The following is a 23,598-nucleotide window of genomic DNA, read 5'->3' as shown; positions in this document are numbered from 1 at the left end:
GAGTAGGTAGTATTACACGCATAAGCAAGAAAAAACTCACAAAAGACAGCAGCAGTAACAACAGCATAACATGATCCCTGTTCACTGCCTTTGTGAGAGATCTTATCTACCTTCATGGCTTAACTCCAATACCCAATATTTTCAATATTTGTATAACTTAATCATCAGCTTAAACTGAATCCACTTTCTCCCAAAATTAGCACCATTTTCTATTACTGGTTCCATCAAATTTTGTTATTCCAGGTCAAAACCTTGGTGCTATTCATAAATTTAACAAATATTTAGATATTGAGCATGACAAGAACTGTGCTAGGGATGCTGGGGACACTATCAGGAAAAGATGAGTAGGGATCCAACTAGTGCAAGGATATTAAATAGACTTTCTGGAGGAAGTGATGGCTAAATATGATGGGTGGAAAGGTGTGTTCCATGAGTAAACGAATGCTGAGTTTGTAGGGGAAATAAAAAGAAGCAGGAGACACACTAGAATTCGTTCGAGCATGAAGAGTCTTGTAAGCTGCATTAAGGAATTAGTGTAGAGGACCCATTCTAGTGATTTCCTAGTAATTAAGGAATTTGGGCTGTCTGAAGAGCAAGAGGAACAAGTCATGATTAGTTCTGTGTTTTTAAATAAATCAACCTTGTCATAATTTGGAGTACTTCTCTTTTCCCTGCCATTCCCTGAATACAAACTATTATTAAATTTGCCGGATTTATTAATTTGTCCTTTCATCTCTACTCCCTCCTGCCACCTGCCCGCACCCGGGATCCAGTCCATCTCAAGTTCGGGTTAAGAACCCTCTGACCACGCACGCTCTTCGGACTCTCTCTCTTGTGTGCACTGCACACAAAGACGAGACCGACTGTCTTAAAAGACTACACCAGGTGCAAAACAACGAGGTGCAAGGTACCCATCCATCTTAACGCTTACAACCGTCCCTACATATTGCCAGCCAGCTTCCTCAAAAATACCCCCAAATACAGTTAACCTTCTTCCCCCACTCCTCCAACCTTGTAACATAATTCCCTTTTCCCCGGGCATAATGCAATCCTGAGGCGCCTTTTCTGGGGGTCCAAATCTTTCCATTCCAAGCAACAGCTCCACCTCGCCCTTCTTCTCATCCAGCAGACTGCACCAAACATTTCTACACTGCATTAACTCGAATTATGTCATAGGTGGAGGTCTTCAATTTCCTTGATCAGGAAAAAAAAAAAAAAAGCCCTCTTGTATTCTGCAGTACAGGTCTCACCGGGGCCTGACCAAATACCGCGTAAGCTCAAACACTAATCGATTTTAATGAACCGAATCGGGCGGGGTTTGCGAAGTCGGAGGGCGCGGGGAAAACACAGCTGATAACACCGCAGGACGGACCGGAAGCGCTGGGTCCGACGCAAAAGAGGCTTCACACAAAAACGCCCAGAGGCCAGGGATAACGAAAACGGCAGGCGGATGGCAGCGAGAGACCACAAGCCACCGGAGCAGAGAAGCGCGAGGCGGGCCGCGGCCGTTAGTGGGCGTGGCGCGTCAGTCTCGCGGGAGCGACGGTTGGGCGGGCCGTTGTCCCCGCGGGCGGGGCGAGTTGCTAAGGAAATGACTGCCCGCCGCGCCGCGCCGCGCCGGCCGGGCGGAGTCTGGAGCGGCGCGGTTTCCGCTTCCGCTCGCTCTCTGCTCCTGTCCCGTTACCGCCTCCTGGCCGGCCTCGCGCCTTTCACCGGCACCTTGCGTCGGCCGAGCAGCTGGGCCCGCTCCTGCCACGCGCGCCTCTGGGGCTCCGGCTCCGGCGCCGGCACGGGTCGCGCCCCTCTCGCCTGCCCCTGAGGCCGCCGGCCAGCCGTCGCCATGGGTGCCTACCTCTCTCAGCCCAACACGGTTAAGTGCTCTGGGGACGGGGTTGGCGCCCCGCGCCTCCCGCTGCCCTACGGCTTCTCCGCCATGCAGGGCTGGCGCGTCTCCATGGAGGTGAGGCGGCAAGGGCCCTTTGCTGGCCTCTGCACGGCGGGAACCTGTCGGAGAAAGGGAACCGGGGGGATGGGGTCCTCCCCAGGGAAGGGTCGCAGTCGAGAGCGTGAGGCCGCGGCGGCAGTTTAGGAGGCGGCAGCGAGCGCGGGGTCGGGGCCGAGAGGGAGCTGCCAGTGCTTGGGGACCGGGAGCCGATTGCCAGTGGCGGCGAGGGCTGTGCCATGTGGGGAGAGGCACCTTCCGCCCGCTGACCGCCCTCTCCCGGTGCCTTCGCGCCAACCTCTCCTGCCAGCCCGGCCCTCCAGGCTCATAAGCCGTGTGAGGGTTACTGTTGGAGGAAAGATGAAAAGCAGGACTAATTATTCGTTTATGTATCCGGGAAGAGCCGAGTAGATGCGAATGATCGCTTATTATTTTATTTTTAAAATATGTGATGTGGGAGGCCTCTTTGGGTGAGAAACTGGACAGTGAAAGGAAAGCCCGGGGAAATAGTGCGATTCCTATTCCTAATACTGGCGCCTGGCCTTGGGCACCGCATTGTTAATTTCAGAGGCTCCGCTTGACCTCCAGGAGTTGTCACTCACAAATGTACTTTCTTTTCAGGGCCTTTTATGACTTTGGAAAACACAAATTGTGTCAATCGCTAGACTGACTTTTTTTTTTAATTACACTTGGCAATTTTTTTTTGCTGTCGAGATGCCTCTAAAATTTACTCAGTAATTGCCTTTTGCTTGTGTTTATTGTTCTTTAGTTTCCTTGATTTTCAGTCATTTCGTCAATTTTTTTCGTCACAACCTGAAAACTTTTTTTTTACAAGGAAAATTAAACTTTGGCTAAGGGAAACATCTGGATAAAAAGCAGTAGTGTTGAGCAAATAGATGTGAAATTACAAAGAGCAGGGAAAAGTGTGGTAGGAAGGAAGACAAACAATATATGTCTTTGTGCAGAGTAATGTGAGGTCTAGGCAGAGGGGCCAGGGAAATGCTCTAATTATATCTGTGATTGAGGGTTTATCCACTTACTAAGTGGGTTTGGGTTTAACAGCCAAATACTGTCTCCCTTGGGAATTTTTTTTCAAAATCCCTCGCTCCTCCCTGTGGTTAGCTCTGGAATAACAGTGTGAGCTTAAATGGTTTGTTCTCAGATTCAAATTTTATACTCTCACCAACCTTTGATAATGGTTCTATCACTAAGATATAAAATTTCAAGAATGGAGGGGATACTATAGTTCATCTCATCTGGCTTGGCTCCCACGTTTTACAGCCAGGAAATTGAGGTCCAGAAAGGTTAGAGCACTTGTGCCTTGGTGGAAAGTGTCTGTAGAATCAAATTGTTAAAGACACTAGACACTGTTCTCATCTGTATCAAACCAAAGCACAGCATTAATATTTCTCAGAGATGCACAGTGAAAACGGGTGCTTGGTAGTTGTCTGAGTTTGGAACATTTGGATATAGCTTCAAAAGGAAAGCCTTAATGTAAAGCTAGGGTTTGGGTTAGTTAGGAAGTCTGCAGATTTCATTTGTGTTAAAGTGAGATTTGAGGTGAATATCTCATCTCACAGTAAGGCTTTTCAAGTTTCTCATTCTTTATTTTCCACTTCCTTCTGTGGAATGAAATGGTTTTTCCATTTCTTTGGAACTCTTCTTTCTAGTTTTCTTTATGAATTGAGTTGTTTGGAAATTATATTTCCAAGTTCTTTGCCCAGGGATTCTGTGCTTTGGCTTCTGCTAGACATTTCCCTTTACTTTTGGTTTCTCCTTTGGTAATTAGAAAATGACTGTATTTTTATTTACTTTTTTTTTGTCCGTGGCTATTTGGTGTGTAGGGCCCTTGGTGGACTGTTCTTTAGATTCTAATCATCATCCTGAGAGGTAAACCTGTTCATTAAAGTCTTCCTAATATGCTATTTCTGAATTTATCCTTGTTCGAATAGTTAAATATGCCTGTACAAATCCTCTTGAAGTACTGTTTCTGATCCTGTCCTGCTTTGTTGATATTTTTCCTTCTGGGGTTTTTCCCCTCTCTTGGGAAAGTTTAACATAGTTTCTTTGCTATTACAAGAAAATAAGACTTAGAACCTTTTAAGTGAATCGTATCTATTCAGAAGGTATATTACTGGGCTGGGGGTGTAGTTCAATACTTTTTTTTTTTAAACATACTTTATTTGCTTGGTCCTAATGATTCAGTTCAGGTGAGGTTATCACATAAGGTTATTAAAATTTTGACCTATGAGCCTGACATAGTGGCTCATACATCTAATCCTGTCTCCTTGGGAGGATTGTGATTCAAGGCCAGTCTTGGCAAAAAAGTTATCAAGACCTCATTTCAACCAATAGCTGGACCTGGTGGCACATGTCTGCCATCCCAACTACATGGGAAGCATAAGTAGGACTGTGGTCCAGGCCAGCTTGGACATAAAATGGAAACACCCTATTTGAAAAATATCCAAAGCAAAAAGAGCTGGGGTGTGACTTGATTGGTAGAGTGCCTGCTTAGCAAGTTCAAGGCCCTGAGTTCAAACCTCAGTAACATAAATGAATGCACGAATAAATAAATAAGTTTTTGACTGATGCATAGATTTAGCTTTAGAACTGTTTTGCCCTGTCTCTTGAGGCAAGGATGGTTATCAATAGCTGGCATTTTATACTTTCTTCTAGACCCTCTTGCTGTGAAGCCAGAATGTTTTGAGGAGGGATAATTAAAATACTACATTTAACATTCTCCTTCTCCATGGTTTGGAGCGATTGTTTAGCTGGTTGAGCTAAGTGCCTTGGGGTTAAGAGGTAGGTTGTGGAGGAATGCTGAGAAATATATAAGAGAAGGTTATGAGATTTTAGTGGTGGCTAATGAGAAGTCCAATCTGAAAACAAATTTAGTTTATGTAGTCTTAAAGGGACAAGGGTATTTTTAGTTTTTGGCTGTGAGTTTCTGGAAGTGACAACAACTTTTTATGGAGAGTTAGGGTTCCCCTCATTCCCCCATACTAGGTCTTGAACTCAGGACCTTGAGCCACTCCACCAGCCCTACTTTTGTGAAGGGTTTTTCAAGATAGCGTCTCATACTATTTGCCAGCTGGCTTCAAACCATGATCCTCCTGATCTCTTCCCTTTGAGTAGCTAGCTAGGATCACAGGTGTGAGCCACCGGTGCCCGGCTTGAGAGTTAGGGTTTTTAAAGATTCAGTAAAAGTATACTTTCCCTTCATTAAATGTAGTATCAATACCTAGAATATAACTTTGAGTAGACTAGCTATTTTTTTTGCTATGTGGAAGTTTATTAATGGTTATAAAAGGTCACATAGAATTGAATATAATGTTGAACAGAAAATTCTTAAGATACCTGCGTGAGTTTCAATCATTTTCTTTTTCTTTTTTCTTTTATTCATATGTGCATACAATGTTTGGTTCATTTCTCCCTCAATTATTTTCTTAATGGGAAAAAATATAAAATGGGATATCACAAGCATGCCGTGGGGTCCACTTTAAAGTGGGTTCCAACGCTAAAGAGCATTTGTTATTTGATTCTCAAACTAGTATCTGTTTCTTTTTTGTGGTACTGGGGTTTGAACTCAGGGTCCTCACCTTGAACCACTTCAGCCCTTTTTTGTGAAGGGTTTTTTCAAGATAGGATCCCACGAACTATGCTCAGGCTGGCTTTGAACCGTGATCCTCCTAATCTCTGCCTCCTAAGTACCTAGGATTATAAGCATGAGCCACTGACTCTGGCTTCAAACTTGTATTTCTATTAAAGCACTTGTTACTTGACTAAATTACATCAGAGAGCTGGAGGAGTGGTTAAAGTGGTAGAATTTATGCCTGCCTAGTGAGCCCAAGGTCCTGAGTTCAAACCCCAGTACTGCCAAAAAAACCAAAATCCCAAACACCCTAAACTGCATCAGGATTCCTTTATCTAGGATCCAGTTAAGCAACTTTTTTAAAAGGGCATTCTTTCAATTTGATTACCATGCAGTACCTATTCACAATTCAAAGCTAGTATAAAATTATATCAAATGTATGCCCATGAATAGGGACAAATTGTTTTCTACTATGTTACTCCTTTACAGGTTCTTAAGTAACTGGATGATATCAGATCTTATGCCTCAAGATTTCAAGATAGCAGTTGCTATTTACTATTTCCCCACCCCTGGTTCTCTATTAGGTTATCATCTTGAAATTATTCTTTGAGAGAAAAGGGCTTGATTTTTTTTTTTTTTGATGGGGTTGGGTTTTGAACTCAGGGCTTCACACTTTTGCAGAGCAGGCACTCACAAAGCAGGCACTTGAGCAACACCTCAATGGACCTCAAGTCCATTTTGTGCTGGTTACTTTGTAGATGGGGTCTCTTGAACTGCTTCCCCATACTTGAAGCATTCTCAGCTTTCCAAGTAGTTAGGGTTGCAGTGAGCCACTGGCACTATACCCCCCCACCCCCTTTTTTTTTTTTTTTAAATACAGGGTCTTGCTTTGTAGCCCAGGCTGACCTAGAATTCATAGTCCTCCTGCCTCAGCCTCCCAAGGGCTGGAATTATAGGCATATGCCACGCCTGGTTTGGTACTTAAATTCTTAAGAGTAGGAATTCAAACAAATCTGATCTGTAGTTCTTGCAGTTGTAAGCTGTTCTTAATAATTAGGCTGTCGCTGGGCACAATGGCTCATATCTGTAACCATAGCCACTCAGGAGGCAGAGATTAGGAATATCATGGTTTGAAGCCAGCCTGGGCAATTAGTTCATGAAACACTATTTTGAAAAACTCAGCACAAAAAAGGGCTGATGGAGTGGCTCAAGTGGTAGAGCAACTGCTTAGCAAGCATGAGGCCCTGAGTTCAAACCCCAGTACAGTCAAAGGAAAAAAGAAATTACACTACCTGGGGCTGGGAATGTAGCTCAGTGGTAGAGCACTTGCCTAGCATTCCATGCAAAGGCCCTGGGTTCTGTCCCTAGCACCCCAAAAACCAGAAGAATAGTTATACTATCTGAAAGCATAGATCTTTAGAACCGAGCTTAAAACATCACTGATGTTTAATGGCATCCTGTCGATGGTACTGGTTCCAGTGGTACAGTGGAGTTGTTTGGTGTTTATTTTCTTTTTCCCTTTAGGTCTTGTTCAAATATAGCATATCAGCTTTATCTCCCCCAGTACTGGGGATTGAATCCAGGACTTCAGGAATGCTAGGCAAGCAGTCTGCCACGGTGTTACACCCTTAGTCTCTACAGGTCCATTTGTAAACAACTTTGTTAAGATATAATTCACCCAAGTAAAGGATACAATTTAGTGATTTTTTTTTTGGTATATGTATATAGTTGTACATTTATCACCACAATCCATTTTAGAACATTTTTATCACCCAAAAAAAGAACCCTATATTCTTTAGCAGTCTCTTATATTTCTTCCACTAACCCCTAGCAACCACTAATTTATATTCTGCTCTGTATTCACCTATTCTGAACATTGTATATAAATGGAATAACACATATATTACCTTTAACATCTGGCTGCTTTTACTAAGCATAATATTCTTAAGGGTCATCAATCAGTCATGAATCAATCAGTATTTCATTTTTTTCTGGCCAAATACTCTGTATGGATATATAATTTGTTTTAATCTGTTAGTCAGTTGATATTTGGATCTCCACATTTGGCTATTACGAATAATGATGCTGTGAGCATTCATGTACAAGTTTTTTTTGGGTATAACACTTAAGAATGGAGTTGCTGAGTTTGATACTATGAAATATATATATATATGATCTTCATTCATGTCTCATTACTCTTAAAATCCTTGAAATAATCAAAATGGTGTCTTGTGTACTACTGGTTTGACTGGAGTCTGATACCTTTAGAATGAGAGCTTGTCGCAAAAAAGATTGAGGTGGGATAGACTGTTGGGACTTTCAGTCCATACCTCCAACCTCCAGGGAGGGTAGAGGGGTTGACAGGTTGGTCACCAATGGCCAGTGATTTGATTAATCATGCCTACATATGGAAGCTTCTATAAAAATCCAAAAGGAGCTTCTGGATAGCTGAACCTGTGGAGATTTCTAGAGGGTAGATTGCACAGAGAGGGCACAGAAGCTCTTGAACCCAAATCTTCGCCCTGTGTATCTTTTCATTGGTATTCTTTGTAGTAACTTTCATAAAAAGCCAGTATATGTAGTGTTTCCCTGAGTTCTGTGAGTTGCTCTAGCAAATTAATTGGACCTAGGGAAGGGGTTGTGTCAGAATTGAGTTAGAGAAAACTCATCTGGTGTCCACTGCCTAAGGACTCTTGGTATGTGTGGGAAAACCCTGAAGTCACAGAAGTATTTTGTGCTATGAGTAGAGTAGTTAAAAAAAAAAGGTCGGTTTGGTTTTTTTCCTCTCAGATTGGGTCATATGATAACTACATGTTTAACATTTTGAGGAACTACTAAACTCTTCTAGAAAAGTGGCTGCACCATTTTACATTTCTAACAGCAATATATGAGGGTGCAGTTTTCTCCATGCCCTCCCTATACTTATCTTTTTTATAATAGCCATTGTAGTGAATGTGATCTCACTGTGGTTTTGATTTGTATTTCTTTGATGGCTAATGATGTTTGAGCATCTTTTCATGTGTTTATCAGTCAGACTTATATTTCCTTTGGAGAAATGTTTATTCAGGTTCTCTGTCCATTTTTAATTGTCTTTATTGAGATGTAAGAGTTCTTTATATATTCTAGTTACAAGTCTCCAATCAGGTACATGATTTGCAAATATTTTCTCCCATTTCGTGGGCTGCCTTTTTGTATTCTTTTTTTGGGGAGAGGGTGAGACTCTGGTTTGAACTCAGAGCTTCATGCTTGCAAAGTAGGTATTCTGCTGCTTAAACCAGACCTCCAATCCCCTTTTTGTATTCTTGATGGTATCTTTTGAAGCACAGAATTTCTTGAAGTGTATCTATCAAGTTTTTTTCCTTGTCTTTTGTACTTTCGATGCTGTATCTAAGAAGCTTTGCCTACCTGAAAGATACAATTTACTCTTAGGTTTTTTTCTAAGAGTTTCATAATTTGATCTCTTAAATCCGTCATCCTTTTTTAACTTAGTTTTTGTGCATAGCATAAGGAAGAGAGCTGACTTCATTCTTTTACATGTGTATATTACATGTGGATATCTAGTTGTCTGAGTATCATGTGTATTCCTTTTCCCTTTTGAGTTATCTTGGCATCATTGTCAAAGATCATTTGACCATAAACACAAGTATTTATTTTTGGACTCTCAATTCCATTCCATCAATCTGTATGTCCTTATTCAAGTACCACATTATCTCAGTTATTGTAGCTTTGCAATAAGTTTGAAATTGGGAAGTAAGAATCTTCAGATTTATTATTTTTGTTTCTGCTTTTCTGGATCTCTTGCATTTCCATGTGAATTTTTTTCTGTTTTTAGCAGTATTGGGGTTTGAACTGAGGACCTACACATTGAGCCACTCCACCAGCCCTTTTTTTGTAAAGCATTTTTTTTTCGAGATAGGGTCTCAAGAACTATTTGTCTGGACTGGCTTCAAACTGCAATTCTCCTGGTGTCTGCCTCTGAGTATTTAGGATTAGATTACTGGTGTGAGCTACCATCCTTGTGAACTTTGGGAATTGCGTCTCAATTTCTTCATGAAAGACACCAGAGCCTTTGATAGGGATTGTGCTGAACTGTAGATTAATCAGAGTATTACTGTCTTTCTTTTTTTTTTTTTTTTTGGTGGTACTGGGGTTTGAACTTAGCCTCTCACTCGGTAGGCAGGTGCTCTTCCACTTGAGCCACTCCATCAGCCATGTTTATGTTGGGTTCACAAGACTATGCCCGGGCTGGCTTTGAACCACAATGCTCCTGATCTCTGCTTCCTTAGTAGCTGGAATTGTAGACTGAGCCACCAGTGCCCAAGTGGAGTATTACTGTCTTAACAATATTAGGTCTTCTGGTTAATGAACTGTTTCTCTTTATTTAGGTCTTTAATTTCTTTAAGCAATTTTTTTGTAGTTTTCAGGGTTTTGTGTTTTGTGCTTATTTTAAATTGTACTGAGTATAAATTTATTTCTAAGTATTTTATTTTTTGGTGCTATTATAAGCCAGTATGTTTTCTCAGTTTCTTTCTTGGATTGTTCACTACTAGTGGATAGATACACAGTTGAGTTTTATATTTTGATCTTGTGTCCTGCAACCTTGCTGAATTTATTAGTTCTAATAGTGGGTTTTAGTGGATTCCTTAGGATTTTCTATATGTAAGATCAAGCCATCTGCAAATAGAGATCGTTTTACTTCCTTTGTTCCAATCTAAAGTTGCCCTTGTACCTCCAGTACAATGTTGAACAGAAGTGATGAAAGCAGACATTCCTGTTTTGTTCTTAATCTTAGTGGGGAGATTTTCAGTCTTTCACCAGTAGAATGTTAACTGTAGGGATTTTGTAGATGAACTTACATGCTTGCATGTATGTCAGGTGCTTGTGCATACTAGCAATCACTCTACCACAGAGCTACATCCCCAACCCTTGTAGATAAAATCTTAGCAGGTTGAAGAAGTTCCTTTTATTCCTAAATTGGTTGTTTGTTTTTAATCATTAATGGTGGGCTGTGGATTTTGCCAAATCCTATTTATCTACTGAGGTGATCCTGTGGTTTTGTTCTTTATTCTGTTGATATGGTATTTTGCGTTAATTGCTTTTTGAATGTTATACCAACCTTACATACCTTTTTTTTTTTTTTTTTCTGGGTGGGACTGGGGTTTGAACTCAAGGCTTCATGCTTTTGTAGAGCAGGCTCTCTACTAGTAGCTGGAGCACAACTCCAGTCCATTGTGGTCTGGTTATTTATTTATTTTTTTGGAGGTTTTGGGGCTTGAACTCAGGGCCTCATGCTTTGCTAGGCAGAGGCTCTACCTCTTGAGCCTCTCTGCCAGCCTGGTCTGGTAATTTTGGAGATGGGCTCTCTCTCGCTATTTGCCTAGGCTTGCCTCTAATGGAGATCCTCCCCTTCTCAACCTCCCAGGTAGCTAGAATTATAGGCATGAGCCACCAGCACCCAGCTGTATGATTCTTTTTTAAGTGTTTTGATACTTTTATTTTTTTATTTTTGAAGCAGGGCCTCACTGTGTAGCCTCAACTGGCCTTGAACATTTGATCCTCCTACCTCAGCTTTCTGAGTGCTGGGATTACAGGTATACACTGCTATGCCTAACTGGTTTGCTAGTATCTTGTTGAGAATTTTTGTGTTTATTTGTACAGTACTGAGCTTCAGGGTTTTTTTTTGTGATGGGTATGTCTGGTTTTGGTATCAGGGTAATCTACTATGGTCTCATAGAATGAATTAGGAAATGTTACCTCCTTTTATGTTTTGGAAGAACTTGCAAAAAATTGGTATGGTTGTCCCTTGGTATTTACAGAGGTTGGTTTCCAGGACCCCTGTGGATACCAAAATCAGAGGATTCTCAAATCCCTTATATAAAATGTTCTAATATTTGCATATAATATACCACATCTTCCCATATACTTCAGATCATCTCTAGATTACTTTAATACTTTACATTAAGTCTCTGTATGTTCAGTACAAGTGCATTTTTTTTTGTGAATAGTTTTAATAGGGATATAGAGCCTGCAGTTATGGAGGGCCAACTGTATAATGTTTCTTTTTTAAATATTTACTAATATTCACCAATGAAGCCATCTTACCCCTGGGCTTTTCGTTTTGGAAAGTATGTGTGTGTGTGTGTGTGTGTGTGTGTGTTAAAATACACATAACATAAAGTTTACATCTTGACCATTGAAAAATGTACAAATTATTAGTGTTAAGTACATTTACACGGTACACCCATTCTCCAGGACTCTTCATTTTGCAAAACTGAAACTCTACCCACCAAACAACATTCTTTTTCTCCCCAGTCCTTGACAGCCATCATTCTACTTTCTTTTGTAAAAAATTTTATTGTTATTGCATTTGTTCACATGTGTGTACATTATTTGGGTCACCTTCCCCACCCCGCTTCCCCTCTCTCCCTACTTTATGTCTGTATGATTTTTATTACTCTAACTACTTTATATAAGTAGAATTATACAGTATTTGCTTTTTTGTGACTGGATGATTTCAAATAACACACTGACTTCAAGGTCTGTCCATGTTGTAGCTTGTGTCAGAATTTCCTTCCTTTTTAAGGCTGAATGATAATTCTATTGTGTGTGTATATATTTCATCTATCCATATCAATATATACCGGATTGCTTTCACCTTTTGGTTCTTGTGCATAAAGCTGTGAACATGGGTACACAAAATCTCTTGACACCCTGCTTTCATTTTGGGGGTGTCATATACTCAGAAGTGGAATTGCTACATAAATGGTAACTATTTTTAATTTTTGAGGAGCTACCCTACCGTACTGTTTTCCACACTGACTGTACTAATTAACATTCCCACCAACAGTGCACAAAGATTCTCATTTCTCCACATCTTTACCAACAATTATCTGTTCTTTTTTATAGTAGCTAGCCCAATGGGTTTGAGGTGGTTGTTTGCATTTTTATTAATGATTTATTGGAAATAAGATGGTCACTATATGAAAGAAAAATCTCCCAAATGATGTCAAACTCCTGGAAAATGAAATACCACCCCAATTGCTAGGAAATTTTTGAGCATATGAATGATCAGAAATGATTTAGCCTATCTTAGTCTGTTTTGTGTTGCTATGACAGAATACCTGAACTGGGTACTTGATAAAGAAAAGAGGTTTGTTTTAGTTCACAGTTCTCGAGGTACAATAACTTGGTGCTGGAATATGCTCAGCTCTGGTGAGGGCCTCATCATGGTAGATGATAGGAGCACATGTGGAAGAGATCACTTGGCAAGACTTAGGAAACAAGTGACCAGGGAGGGACTAAACTCCCTCTTTTTGTAACTAGCCTTGTGGGAACTTACATATGCCTGCCAGACATAACTCATTTCCTAAAGTCAGCATTAATCCATTCATGAGGGTGGAGTCCCTTACGACAGTCTTTGTTGATTTAAAATCCATTTTTGAACTCCCTCTCTCCCATAGAATGTTAGATAGAATAAGAGGTGGCATCTGCTGGGTGCCCATTATTGGTAAGGGAAAGAATACTAAAAGTTTAGAGCATTGGTGTGGTAGGGAAGGGTGTCTTCGAGGTGGAGAGACAAGGAAAGAGCTTTAACAGACAAGTGGGGAAGAGGAAAATGGGGGAAGAAAAAGTATTGGAAGGATAGGCGAAAAGGCTGAAGCAGATCTGCTTACTGCTTTGCTGTGGAGGGGAGAAGCATCAGTGTCAAGAATAGAGTAGGGAAATGGTTTGAGAGTTAAGAGATTAGGTTATAAGAATGGGTAGGGATGATTGAGTGCCTTAAAGCAAAGTAATGGAGAAACAATGATGAAAGCTACCAAGGAAAATGCAGCAGAACTCAATGATGGATGGTGGAGCCAGAAAGTTAAGGATGACTGGTAGTAGGTGTTGCCTGGGAGAGTTAGGATAACATTGAAAGAATTAAGACTTATAGGGGAAGGTAGTTTTTGTTGTTGGTTTTTTTTGTTGTTGTTGGTTTTCAATGGAAACTTCCCAGTTCTTATTTATAGACACTTTCAGGTAGAGAAGAGACATCTCTAGGCAGGCTCTCTACCACTTGAGGCATTCCACCAGCCTGGAGACATCTCTAGAAACAGTCAGTTGGAGGTATAGGACTATGCCTCCACTGAATCCAAGAGAACTTCCAGGAACTGTGACATTTTATGTGTACTTTTGAATCCTACATAATATTTGGGGAGAGTGAAATCTGCAAAATAACTATTTGGAGGGTGGGGTGTGGTGGCTCACAACTTTAATCCCAGCTACTTAGGAGACAGAGATTTGAGGCCAGCCCTGGTGGGGTCACCCTCCCCCCCCCGAAAAAAGTTAGTGGGATCCCAATAAACTCGGTGTGGTAGTGCTAGAGCACCTGCCTAGCAGATTTAAGGCCTTGAGTTCAAACTCCAGTACTGTTGACCCACCTACCCCCCCCAAAAAAAAAACCCACTATTTGAAGTAAGATCTTGATAGAGAAGGGCTTGAGATCAGGAGTTAAACAGGAAATATTAATCTGAGAGTAGCCAGAGGTAAAGGAGAGGTTAGACAAAGGTAAGGGAAATTTGTGGTAGAATAGGGAAGATTGGTAGTTATGGAGATGGAACCTTGATGTAAGAGGTAAACTTACCTGCTTAGTGAAAGGAGAATAGCATTGAGAACTTGTAGAAAAGGGTTGCAACTGGCTGCGTGTATTTAGGAGTCAATACAGAGTATGCAAAAAGTGCTGAATGGAAGTGGTGGCTACAACCATACACTTTGTGACTAGCAGTACTTAGTGAGTCTGTTTTAGAAGTAGAGAAAGCAGTTGGTGGGGTTATACAAAGTTGGATGAATTTTTCTAGATTGCTTGGAGACAGTATTGATGTATTTGGCTCTGGCTCAGAAAGGGCCAGAGAAAGCCAAGGATAAAGTTTATGAGGGAAGATATAAAGGAAATTGAAGTGCTTTAGAGAAGGTAGAACAGTTCCAAGTGATAATATAGATCCAAACCTCACCAAGAAGTGGAGGAGAGGTAATGCGGAATCACTCTAGGAACTGAGATCTCTAGGTGTAAGTTGAGTGTTTATTGTGGGCATTCTCTTTGAGAAAAAGGATAGAGAAGAAAAATGTGAACCAGGTGCCACGTTTCAGAGCAGAATATTTGTTTATATAACAAATTCCAGTTTATAAAGGGCTTTTACATGTTCTGCATCATCCTCAAAACAGTCCTGTGACAATGTGACTAAGGTAGATATTGTTAGTCCTTATTATAGAGGATAAAATTGCACACCACAAGGTAGCTGGCTAGAGATTATACAGTGCAGTATCCATGAGTTCTGTACCTGCAGATTCAACCAACTACAGGTCAGAAATATTCAGAAAAAACAAAATGTGGTTGTGCAGAATTTTTTTTCTTTTCTTTCCCCTCCCCTTTTTTCCACCCTCCCCTCTTCAGGACTGGAATCCACACCTAATGTACAAACTTTTTTCCTTGTCATTCCCTGAAGAATACAGTACATCAACCACTTACACTGCATTTACATTGTATTAGATATTATATGTGATCTAGGATGATTTAAAGTATACAGGAGGATGTACATAGGTTATTTATTACTTGAGCAGCTGCACATTTTGGTATCAGCAAGGAATTTTGCAATCAGTTCCTTAATGGTCTGACTTTACATGGCAGAATGGTAACTCAAGACCAATTCATAGGTTAATCTTGTCATTATTATTCAGAATGGAGCAGGGTGGTTTATTATTAAAAAAAAAACAAACTAAATGCACATTGAAATGTAGAAAGTAATTACTATTCAAATTTCACCCTCTTAAGTTTGATACGTGATCTTCCACACTGATATATACATATAGGTAACTTTTAAATTAAACAAAATTATCACAATACTGTTTTGAATTATCATGTATTCATCATTTCCTTTATTATTTATATAAATATGGATGTTTGTTTTGTTTTTTGAGTCAGGGTCTCATCATGTAGCCAGGCTGGCCTGGAACTTGCTATGTAGCACAGGCTAACCTCAAGCTGCCTTTGCTTTAACAGTGCTGGGATTACAGGCATGTACCATAACACTTGGCTTTTTTTTTTTTTTTTTCATTTTTATTTTATCTTTTTATAGTATTGGGGTTTGAACTTGGGGCTTCACATTTGCTAGGCAGGTGCTGTAATGCTTGAGCCATATCTCCAGCCCTTAAAATTTTTTTGAGGCAGGGTCTCACTATGTAACCTAGGTTGGCCTTGAACTTGAGATCCTTCTGCTTCAGCCTCCCAAGTGCTGGGAGCCTCCCAAGTGCTGGGATTACAAGTGTGTACCACCATGCCTGGTTTCATAGTCATTTATATCTAACAGCTATTGTATATATTCCATTGGAGGAATGTACCATTTGTAATCTATTCCTGCAAGTTCAGAAAGTTTATAGTTATTTATCATTATTAAGTAATGCTGTAATATTCTTAACACGTATTTTTTGTACCTTGTCTAATTCCATAAAATTTTAGTACATATTACCAAATTGCCTCCAGGCAAGCCGTACTAATTTATATTCCTGTTGATCAGGCTATGAGAATGTGTTTTTACCTTCTCCAGTTAGCACTGGATATTATTTTTCATTCTGATTTTTGTACAAAGGTATTTGTTTGTTTTAATGTTTACTTATTTACTAATGAGGTTAAGTATTTTTTCATATGCTCACTTGGGCTAGATGGGCTTCAAAATGACAAGCTCTTGAGATGAGGCACAGATGAGGACATCATAGTTTAAATAGAGGATATAGGTTCAAGAGAGATGATACAGTTGTGATCTAGAGTAGCATTGCAGGATAGAGAGAGACCAGTTAATATTCTTTGTTCCACCTGCAAAAAAGTATGGCTAGGAAGACTGCTTCTCCCTCTCCTACCAAAAAAGTGGCATTGTTGGACTAGCTTTTTACATTTTAGTAATTTAGTCTTTTTAAAAAACATTTAATTTACTTTAGAAAAAGTTAAAACATTCCCATGGTTTAGTCTTCTTCCCATTGTCTCCACCTTTATGCACTCATTTTCTGTGTATCCTTGTAGTATTATAGTATGAAAATACAAGTCTGTGCTCCCCTCTTTTGGGAGGTGGGACAGTACTTGGATTTGAACTTGGCACTTTTAACTTTTTGCCATCGGCTGGCCTTGAAATTGATCTTCCTGATCTCCACCTTATATGTAGCTGAGATCCATTGCACTCAGCCTTATGCTCCCCCTCCTTACACAAAAAGCAGCTTACTATATACATTTTTGTGTACTTTGGTTTATTTTGTTTTAGTTGTTTTTAAGTGCTGGGATCAAACCCAGGGCCTTGCACATGCCATACAAGTATTTTACCACTAAGCTACTTCCCCAGCCTAGTGTACTTTTGCTTTCTTTACTTAAAATATCTTGGAGCTCTTCCATGGATTTTTCTTTTCAAGGAAAGCAATACTTGTAGAATTCTAGTATTCATTAAAATGATTTTAATTTACTGTTACGTAAATGTAACATAAAACTGGATATAAATTCATACCAACAAACCAAGCTACAAAATCAATAAGTTTAAAGTCAACCTTAAAGTGGCAAAATTGTTCTTGTCCAGATTAATTAGACACTGCCTGCTAAGGTGGACTGCTGAGGTACAGGTTCTTAAGGGGTTAGCATGCCTGTACTTACACTGTATTCCATGTCACTACAGTTCTCACTGCTTTTCTGAAATCTAATCCAGTTCTCCTTTTTCTTTTTTTTTCAGTAGTGCTTCCTATTGTATATATTCCTCACTAGAATGTTTAGTTTTTTTAAAATGAATATTGGATCTTTTGTTCACCAACATAGCCTAAGCACCCAGAACAACATGAAGAATTTGATTTAAGTTTTCAGATGTGCTATGCCATTAATTCAGTTCCACCTGGGAATAGAAAGTGGAAGGCTGACAGTCTGGAGTGTTGTGAATTCTAGTTAACAAGTAGTAAACACAGTATACTTTAATAGCTTTATTTTGGGGGAAGATATTCTTTTGTAAATATATCCTCTGAGAATAACTTCTTGAGTGAATTAAGCTTTGAGAGAAGAGAATTTGTTTAGATGTGCTATACTTTCTTTTATAATTTTACACAGCTTTATAAATTTGAGTGCTTTCATTTAATCTGTTTTAAGATTCTCCTATAGACTTTTAGATAGTGAAGGCTCTGGTTCTTAACATTTCCTGAAGTTTATTTCTTACTATCCCATCCTTTTTTTTTTGGATTTGAACTCAGGGTCTCATGCTTAAGTAGGCAGGTGCTCTACCATTTGAGCCATTCTGCCACCCCTTTTTTGTGTTGGATCTTTTCTTTTTTCTAGCATTTCCATTTTATTTATTTATTTGACATTCTGAAGTTTATTCTTACTTCATTTCCTGTAGGAGGTATATATGTTTTCCTAGGATCGTGAGTAGGTATTTTTGAGATAGGGTCTTACAAAAAATTTGCCTAGGCTGGCTTGGAACCGAGATTCTTCTGATCTCTGCCTCCTGAGTAGCTCGGATTACAGTATGAGCCACTGGTGCTCAGCTATCCCATCTTCCTTTCTCATTTCTAGGCCATATTAGACTAGTCAGGGAAGGGTTATGATATGACGGTGTGAAGGCACTTTATGACATGAGATATACAAGGAGGGATCAGCTTTGACCTTGAGATATGCTGATTGTGTTCTTTTCCTAGGATGCTCACAACTGTATTCCTGAGCTGGACAATGAGACAGCCATGTTTTCTGTCTACGATGGACATGGAGGTAACTTTAACAGATCATATTGGTTACCGTCTAGGACTCCAATTCCAGACTTTTCAGGGCAAGAAGAGGTCCTTTATTCTTTGATTTTCCAGAGTTCTGTTTTCCTCTTCCTCTTTCTACCAATTCCTTTTTCCTAATAAAGAATTTTTAGATGAATTCAAGGCCTGAGTAGATTATTAACCTTGAATTCATTAAAAATCTTCTTCCTACATTAGCTTTTTTAAAAAAAGCAAAAAAACAAAAACTGAAGGGCTAAGTATACAGGTAAGAAAAGATAAGGGATATATTAAAATACTCCTGAGAAAAGTGATGGTGGTGAAATTCATTTTCTGGGTCAGACATTCCTAAACATTGTTCTACAGAGATGTTTCAGGTATAAGGTATTTATCCCCTCTGTACTTGGAGGTTACTCCAGTATAGCATACAAATATTGCATCATTTTCTATATATGGGAAGCAGTGCTTTGGGTAACTTAACCTTTCTTATAGGAGAGGAAGTTGCCTTGTACTGTGCCAAATATCTTCCTGACATCATCAAAGATCAGAAGGCCTATAAGGAAGGCAAGCTACAGAAGGTAGGTGTCCCCCACTGTTAATTCTCCACTTGGAGAATTTTCTTTTCTCTTTGTCCCCTGTCTGCTGCTTATTTAATGCACTTGTTCTTAGAGAATCATATGCTTAAAACAAGCTTATTCCCACTTGGGTCTTTTTTAGACCTACCTTATTATTCTCAGGCCTTTGAACTATTTTACTTGTCTGTGAGTGTACCCTAGTGGAGCTGGCTAACACTTGAATTTGAATCCCATCCTTGTGCCCAGGATTGTATATATAGGCAATTTGTTTTGTACCCACTGCACATTTTCCTACACTCAACTTATACTGTTTTGCTTATATTTAGGCTTTAGAAGATGCCTTCTTGGCTATTGATGCTAAACTGACCACTGAGGAAGTCATTAAGGAACTGGCACAGATTGCAGGGAGACCTACTGAGGATGAGGATGAAAAAGAAAAAGTAGCTGATGAAGATGATGGTGAGTATAGCATCTTGTGTTGGAGAGGAAATCAGCATTTTATTATCAGTTCAAGACACGATGGCTTCCTAGTGACCTGGGGAGCCAGGTGTTCTGCACTATACATGATTATGAAAAGGATCGAGAGATATTAACCATTGTCAAGCTACTGTTGTCAACTACCATTGTGTAGTTGTAAGCATTTTTGCGTACATTATCTTTTGTTATTCTGATGGGGTCTTCCTGGTTCCTGTTGTTATTTATGTGTCCTTCTCCCTCCCCCTCTCCCCTGCCCCCAGTACTGGAGTAGTTATTAGCTAGACTTTAAATCCTTGACCCTAGCCTAGTCCTAAGTTAGCATTGTGGGTTTCCTGGGTCCTCAGCTAGAAAAGAGGTTACAACTGAGAAATACCAGATTAGAGGTGAGAAGGGAAATAAAGTGACTTTGACTTGAGAAAGGGGTAAAAGACAAAGACCAAAAGCGGTCTATGGAGGAGAAGGAAGGTAGAAAATGTTCTTTTGAGGCTTGATAACGAGTGGGAGGTTGTGGGGAAGTTGGAACTCAGGCTGCAAGGGATACTGAGGTAGTGAGAGGGACTGATCCCATGAGGAGTTTGGCATGGGGGCTCTGATTTAGCCTCTTCCCTGCAGTGGACAATGAGGAGGCTGCATTGCTGCATGAAGAGGCTACCATGACTATTGAAGAGCTGCTGACACGCTACGGGCAGAACTGTCAAAAGGGCCCTCCCCACAGCAAATCTGGAGCTGGGACAGGCGAGGAACCAGGGTCCCAGGGCCTCAATGGGGAGGCAGGACCTGAGGACCCATCTAGGGAAACTCCTTCCCAGGAAAATGGCCCCACAGCCAAGGCCTACACAGGCCTTTCCTCCAACTCGGAACGTGGGACTGAGGCAGGCCAAATTGGTGAGCCTGGCAATCCCACTGGTGAGGCTGGGCCTTCCTGTTCTTCAGCCTCCGACAAGCTGCCTCGAGTTGCTAAGTCCAAGTTCTTTGAGGACAGTGAGGATGAGTCAGATGAGGCGGAGGAGGAAGAGGAAGACAGTGAGGTAAGGGCCTGTGAGGGCAGGCAGATGCTGAAGTTGCAGAGAGGACCTGTGTGGCTGCCATCCATAGCTTTCAACTCTCTTCCTTCTCCTATTTTAGTTAACATCATCCCCTAAAGACCCGCTGTATGCTAAGCTTTAGCCTTTGGAATGCATTATCTCTGCCATCATAGGTACTATTAGCCTTCTTACCTCTTACTTTGTTGATAACAGATCTAGTTCTGGCCTTTCAGAGTCTGTCTCCTAGAGAGAGAATAAGAAGGTAGTTGTTGTTGCTTTAGATATTTGGGTGTTTTCTTTGGACAATTTATTTTCTGGCCATGTTCCCTGGAAGGTGCTTTTGGGTGGTAGCCTTGGCCTTCCAAGGGCCTTCTTGCTGGTGACTGCTGAGCCCAGTTCAAGGTGTCAGTTATGTTCATCCTAGCCCTCTCTTCTGCCCGATTGTCATGATCATATAGTTGTATCTTTCAGTGTTTTAAGGACCTTTGTTCAGTCAGGGCCTTTTGGTGTTCTGAGTATGAGTTTGTGGGGGAGGGCAGGGGGTTATCTCAGTCTCAGCAGCCTGGGATCCTCCTTCTGGCAGGAATGCAGTGAGGAGGAGGATGGCTACAGCAGTGAAGAGGCAGAGAATGAGGAAGATGAGGACGATACCGAGGAGGCTGAAGAGGACGAAGAAGAAGAAGAAGAAGAAATGATGGTGCCTGGGATGGAAGGCAAAGAGGAGGTGTGTGGGGAAGTGAATCTGGAAAAACCAACAGCAATTGTGAAAATCCCAATTTTAAGGAGATTGATCCCCTTGCTATCTTAGTACTGGAATCATGGTCAGGTGGATTTATTCTGCAAGGGAAACTAGGTAGCACATCTTTTGGGTAGAATTATCTAAAGAGGGAGGACTGGGTTCATTCCCCAATACCATAAAGTAGGGGAGCATGCTGTTGTTTCTGGAGAGATGAAATTTGTGCTCTTCCTGTTAAAGCTCTCTAGTATAGGTGACTGGTCAGGAGTGCATCAAGGAAGCACTCATGTCCACAAGCCCCCACAAGGCTCCCTTTCTTTCTCTTAAGCCTGGCTCTGACAGTGGCACAACAGCAGTGGTGGCGCTGATACGAGGGAAGCAGTTGATTGTAGCCAATGCAGGAGACTCTCGCTGTGTGGTGTCTGAAGCTGGCAAAGCTTTAGACATGTCCTATGATCATAAACCAGAGGATGAAGTGGAGCTAGCACGCATCAAGAATGCCGGTGGCAAGGTCACTATGGATGGACGAGTCAATGGGGGCCTCAACCTCTCCAGGGCCATTGGTAAGGGCCAAGAAACCATGAGGAAGATTTGGGTTTTGCTTTCTGTCTTAAACTTCTTAGTAGCAAACTTTAATCTTTATAGCCCTTGTGCCTTTCAACTTAATTTTGTATCTTGTACCTCTTTTCTTAAACATCTTTGTGAAACAGCTAAGATAGACATTATCCTCATGTCTCCTTGATGATGAAAAAACAGATGAGCTACTTAAAGTTCAGCAACCTGATGACAGGGCTGAAACTAGAAAAACTAGAACCCAGTTCTCCATTCCAATAGATTGTTAAGAAGGCAAGGAATGAGTAGCAAGGCTTGACCTGACTCAAAACACAAGTGTGTGAGAAGTATTCAAACTACTTGTCACCTCCTTTCCTCCAGGAGATCACTTCTACAAAAGAAACAAGAACCTGCCACCTGAGGAACAGATGATTTCAGCCCTTCCTGACATCAAGGTGCTGACTCTCACTGATGACCATGAATTCATGGTCATTGCCTGTGATGGCATCTGGTGAGCACTGGTGGAACACCCTCAAATGCCCTTTCTGTAGTGTTACTTCTGTAGGGATCAGAAATGCTGCAGAACTAGAGGCAAGGCAGGCCTCATGCTGAGTCAAAACCACTAAGTCTAAGGCTGAGGAGAATCTGTAGGTGTTGAATTTGGCCTAGGTTACCACCTCTGCTCCTTTGCTTCGCCTTGATGGGACTAAAGATGAGTCTGGCTATTTATTGTTTTTGACCCCAGGAATGTGATGAGCAGCCAGGAAGTTGTAGACTTTATTCAATCAAAGATAAGCCAGCGTGATGAAAATGGGGAGCTTCGGTTATTGTCATCCATCGTGGAAGAGGTGAGTCTGAGGGTGAGAGGGTGTCTGCTCTGCACAGCCAAAGTTTTTTTGTTTTCACTTGAGCTAAAACCAAAGCCTGGGCATATTAATTACCCACAGATGCCAGACCTTGACTAAAAAGCTCCACTTCTTCATGTCCCTGAAGGTATACAACTGTATACCTCATGGATTTGGAAGTAGCTGTTTTGTGATACCTATGTTGCCCATTCCTCTCCTTCCACTGCCCTGTGTTAGCACAGCCAGCCCTCTTGTGGGACCATACATTCCCAGGAAGGTGTTAAACCCTGTGGCTGAGCTGCCCCTTCCTTTTTGTAGCTGCTGGATCAGTGCCTGGCACCAGACACTTCTGGGGATGGTACAGGGTGTGACAACATGACCTGCATCATCATTTGCTTCAAGCCCCGCAACACTGCAGAGCCCCAGCCAGAGAGTGGCAAGCGGAAACTCGAGGAGGCACTCTCTGGTGAGGGGGCTGAAGAGAATGGCAACAGTGACAAGAAGAAGGCCAAGCGGGACTAGCAGTTCTCCAGATCCCTGCCCACCTGGACTGTTTTCTGAGCCCTCCGGACCTGAGACTGAGTTTTGTCTTTTCCTTTAGCCTTAGCAGTGGGTATGAGGTGTGCAGGGGGAGCTGGGTGGCTTTCCTCACCCCATTCCAAAGAGGGCTCTCCTTCCATATGGCGGGATGGAGCCTCTGATGTCCTCTCCAGCCTCCTTCGTGCTCCTTTGGGCTCATGACCGGTGGGTTCTGTGCCTGTGCTCTGTTGTGTTGGAGGGAAGGACTGGTGGTTCTGGTTTTTACTCTGTGAACACTTTATTTAAGGACATTCTTTTTTATTGGCGGCTCCATGGTCCCCCAGCCGCTTGCACCCGCTCTCTGTTGTACACTTTCAATCAACACTTTTTCAGACTAAAGGCCAAAACCTAATCGTGCCATGGTGTCCTTTTTTTCTCTGCTGCCGTGGCCCCAGACGTGGCCGCAAGCGGAGCCTCTGGCGAGTCCCTCCCCGTGCGTGTGTGGTGTGCGTCCCGCGCGCTGGTAAGCAGAGGGGCCAGCATGGTAACGCCAGAGCAAGCGGTTGCCAGGCAGGCTGG

General features: G+C 41.4%; 1 protein-coding gene across 1 annotated transcript; it reads left to right on the top strand.

Moving 5' to 3' along the window:
* Window positions 1-1,663: 1,663 nt before the first annotated feature.
* Window positions 1,664-23,431, top strand: Ppm1g (protein phosphatase, Mg2+/Mn2+ dependent 1G). Its single transcript, XM_020154748.2, has 10 exons — window positions 1,664-1,960; window positions 18,225-18,294; window positions 18,783-18,868; window positions 19,192-19,324; window positions 19,955-20,370; window positions 20,951-21,091; window positions 21,432-21,666; window positions 22,037-22,166; window positions 22,401-22,503; window positions 22,819-23,431. The coding sequence occupies exons 1-10, from the start codon at window positions 1,841-1,843 to the stop codon at window positions 23,020-23,022; spliced, it is 1,638 nt and encodes a 545-aa protein (XP_020010337.1). The 5' UTR covers window positions 1,664-1,840; the 3' UTR covers window positions 23,023-23,431.
* The last annotated feature ends 167 nt before the right edge of the window (window positions 23,432-23,598 follow it).

The sequence above is a fragment of the Castor canadensis genome, chromosome 12 (genome assembly GCF_047511655.1).
Source record: "Castor canadensis chromosome 12, mCasCan1.hap1v2, whole genome shotgun sequence".
Taxonomy (NCBI): Eukaryota; Metazoa; Chordata; class Mammalia; order Rodentia; family Castoridae; genus Castor; species Castor canadensis.
The sequence above is the reverse complement of the archived record's forward strand: the minus strand, read 5'-3'. Positions and strand labels throughout refer to the sequence as shown.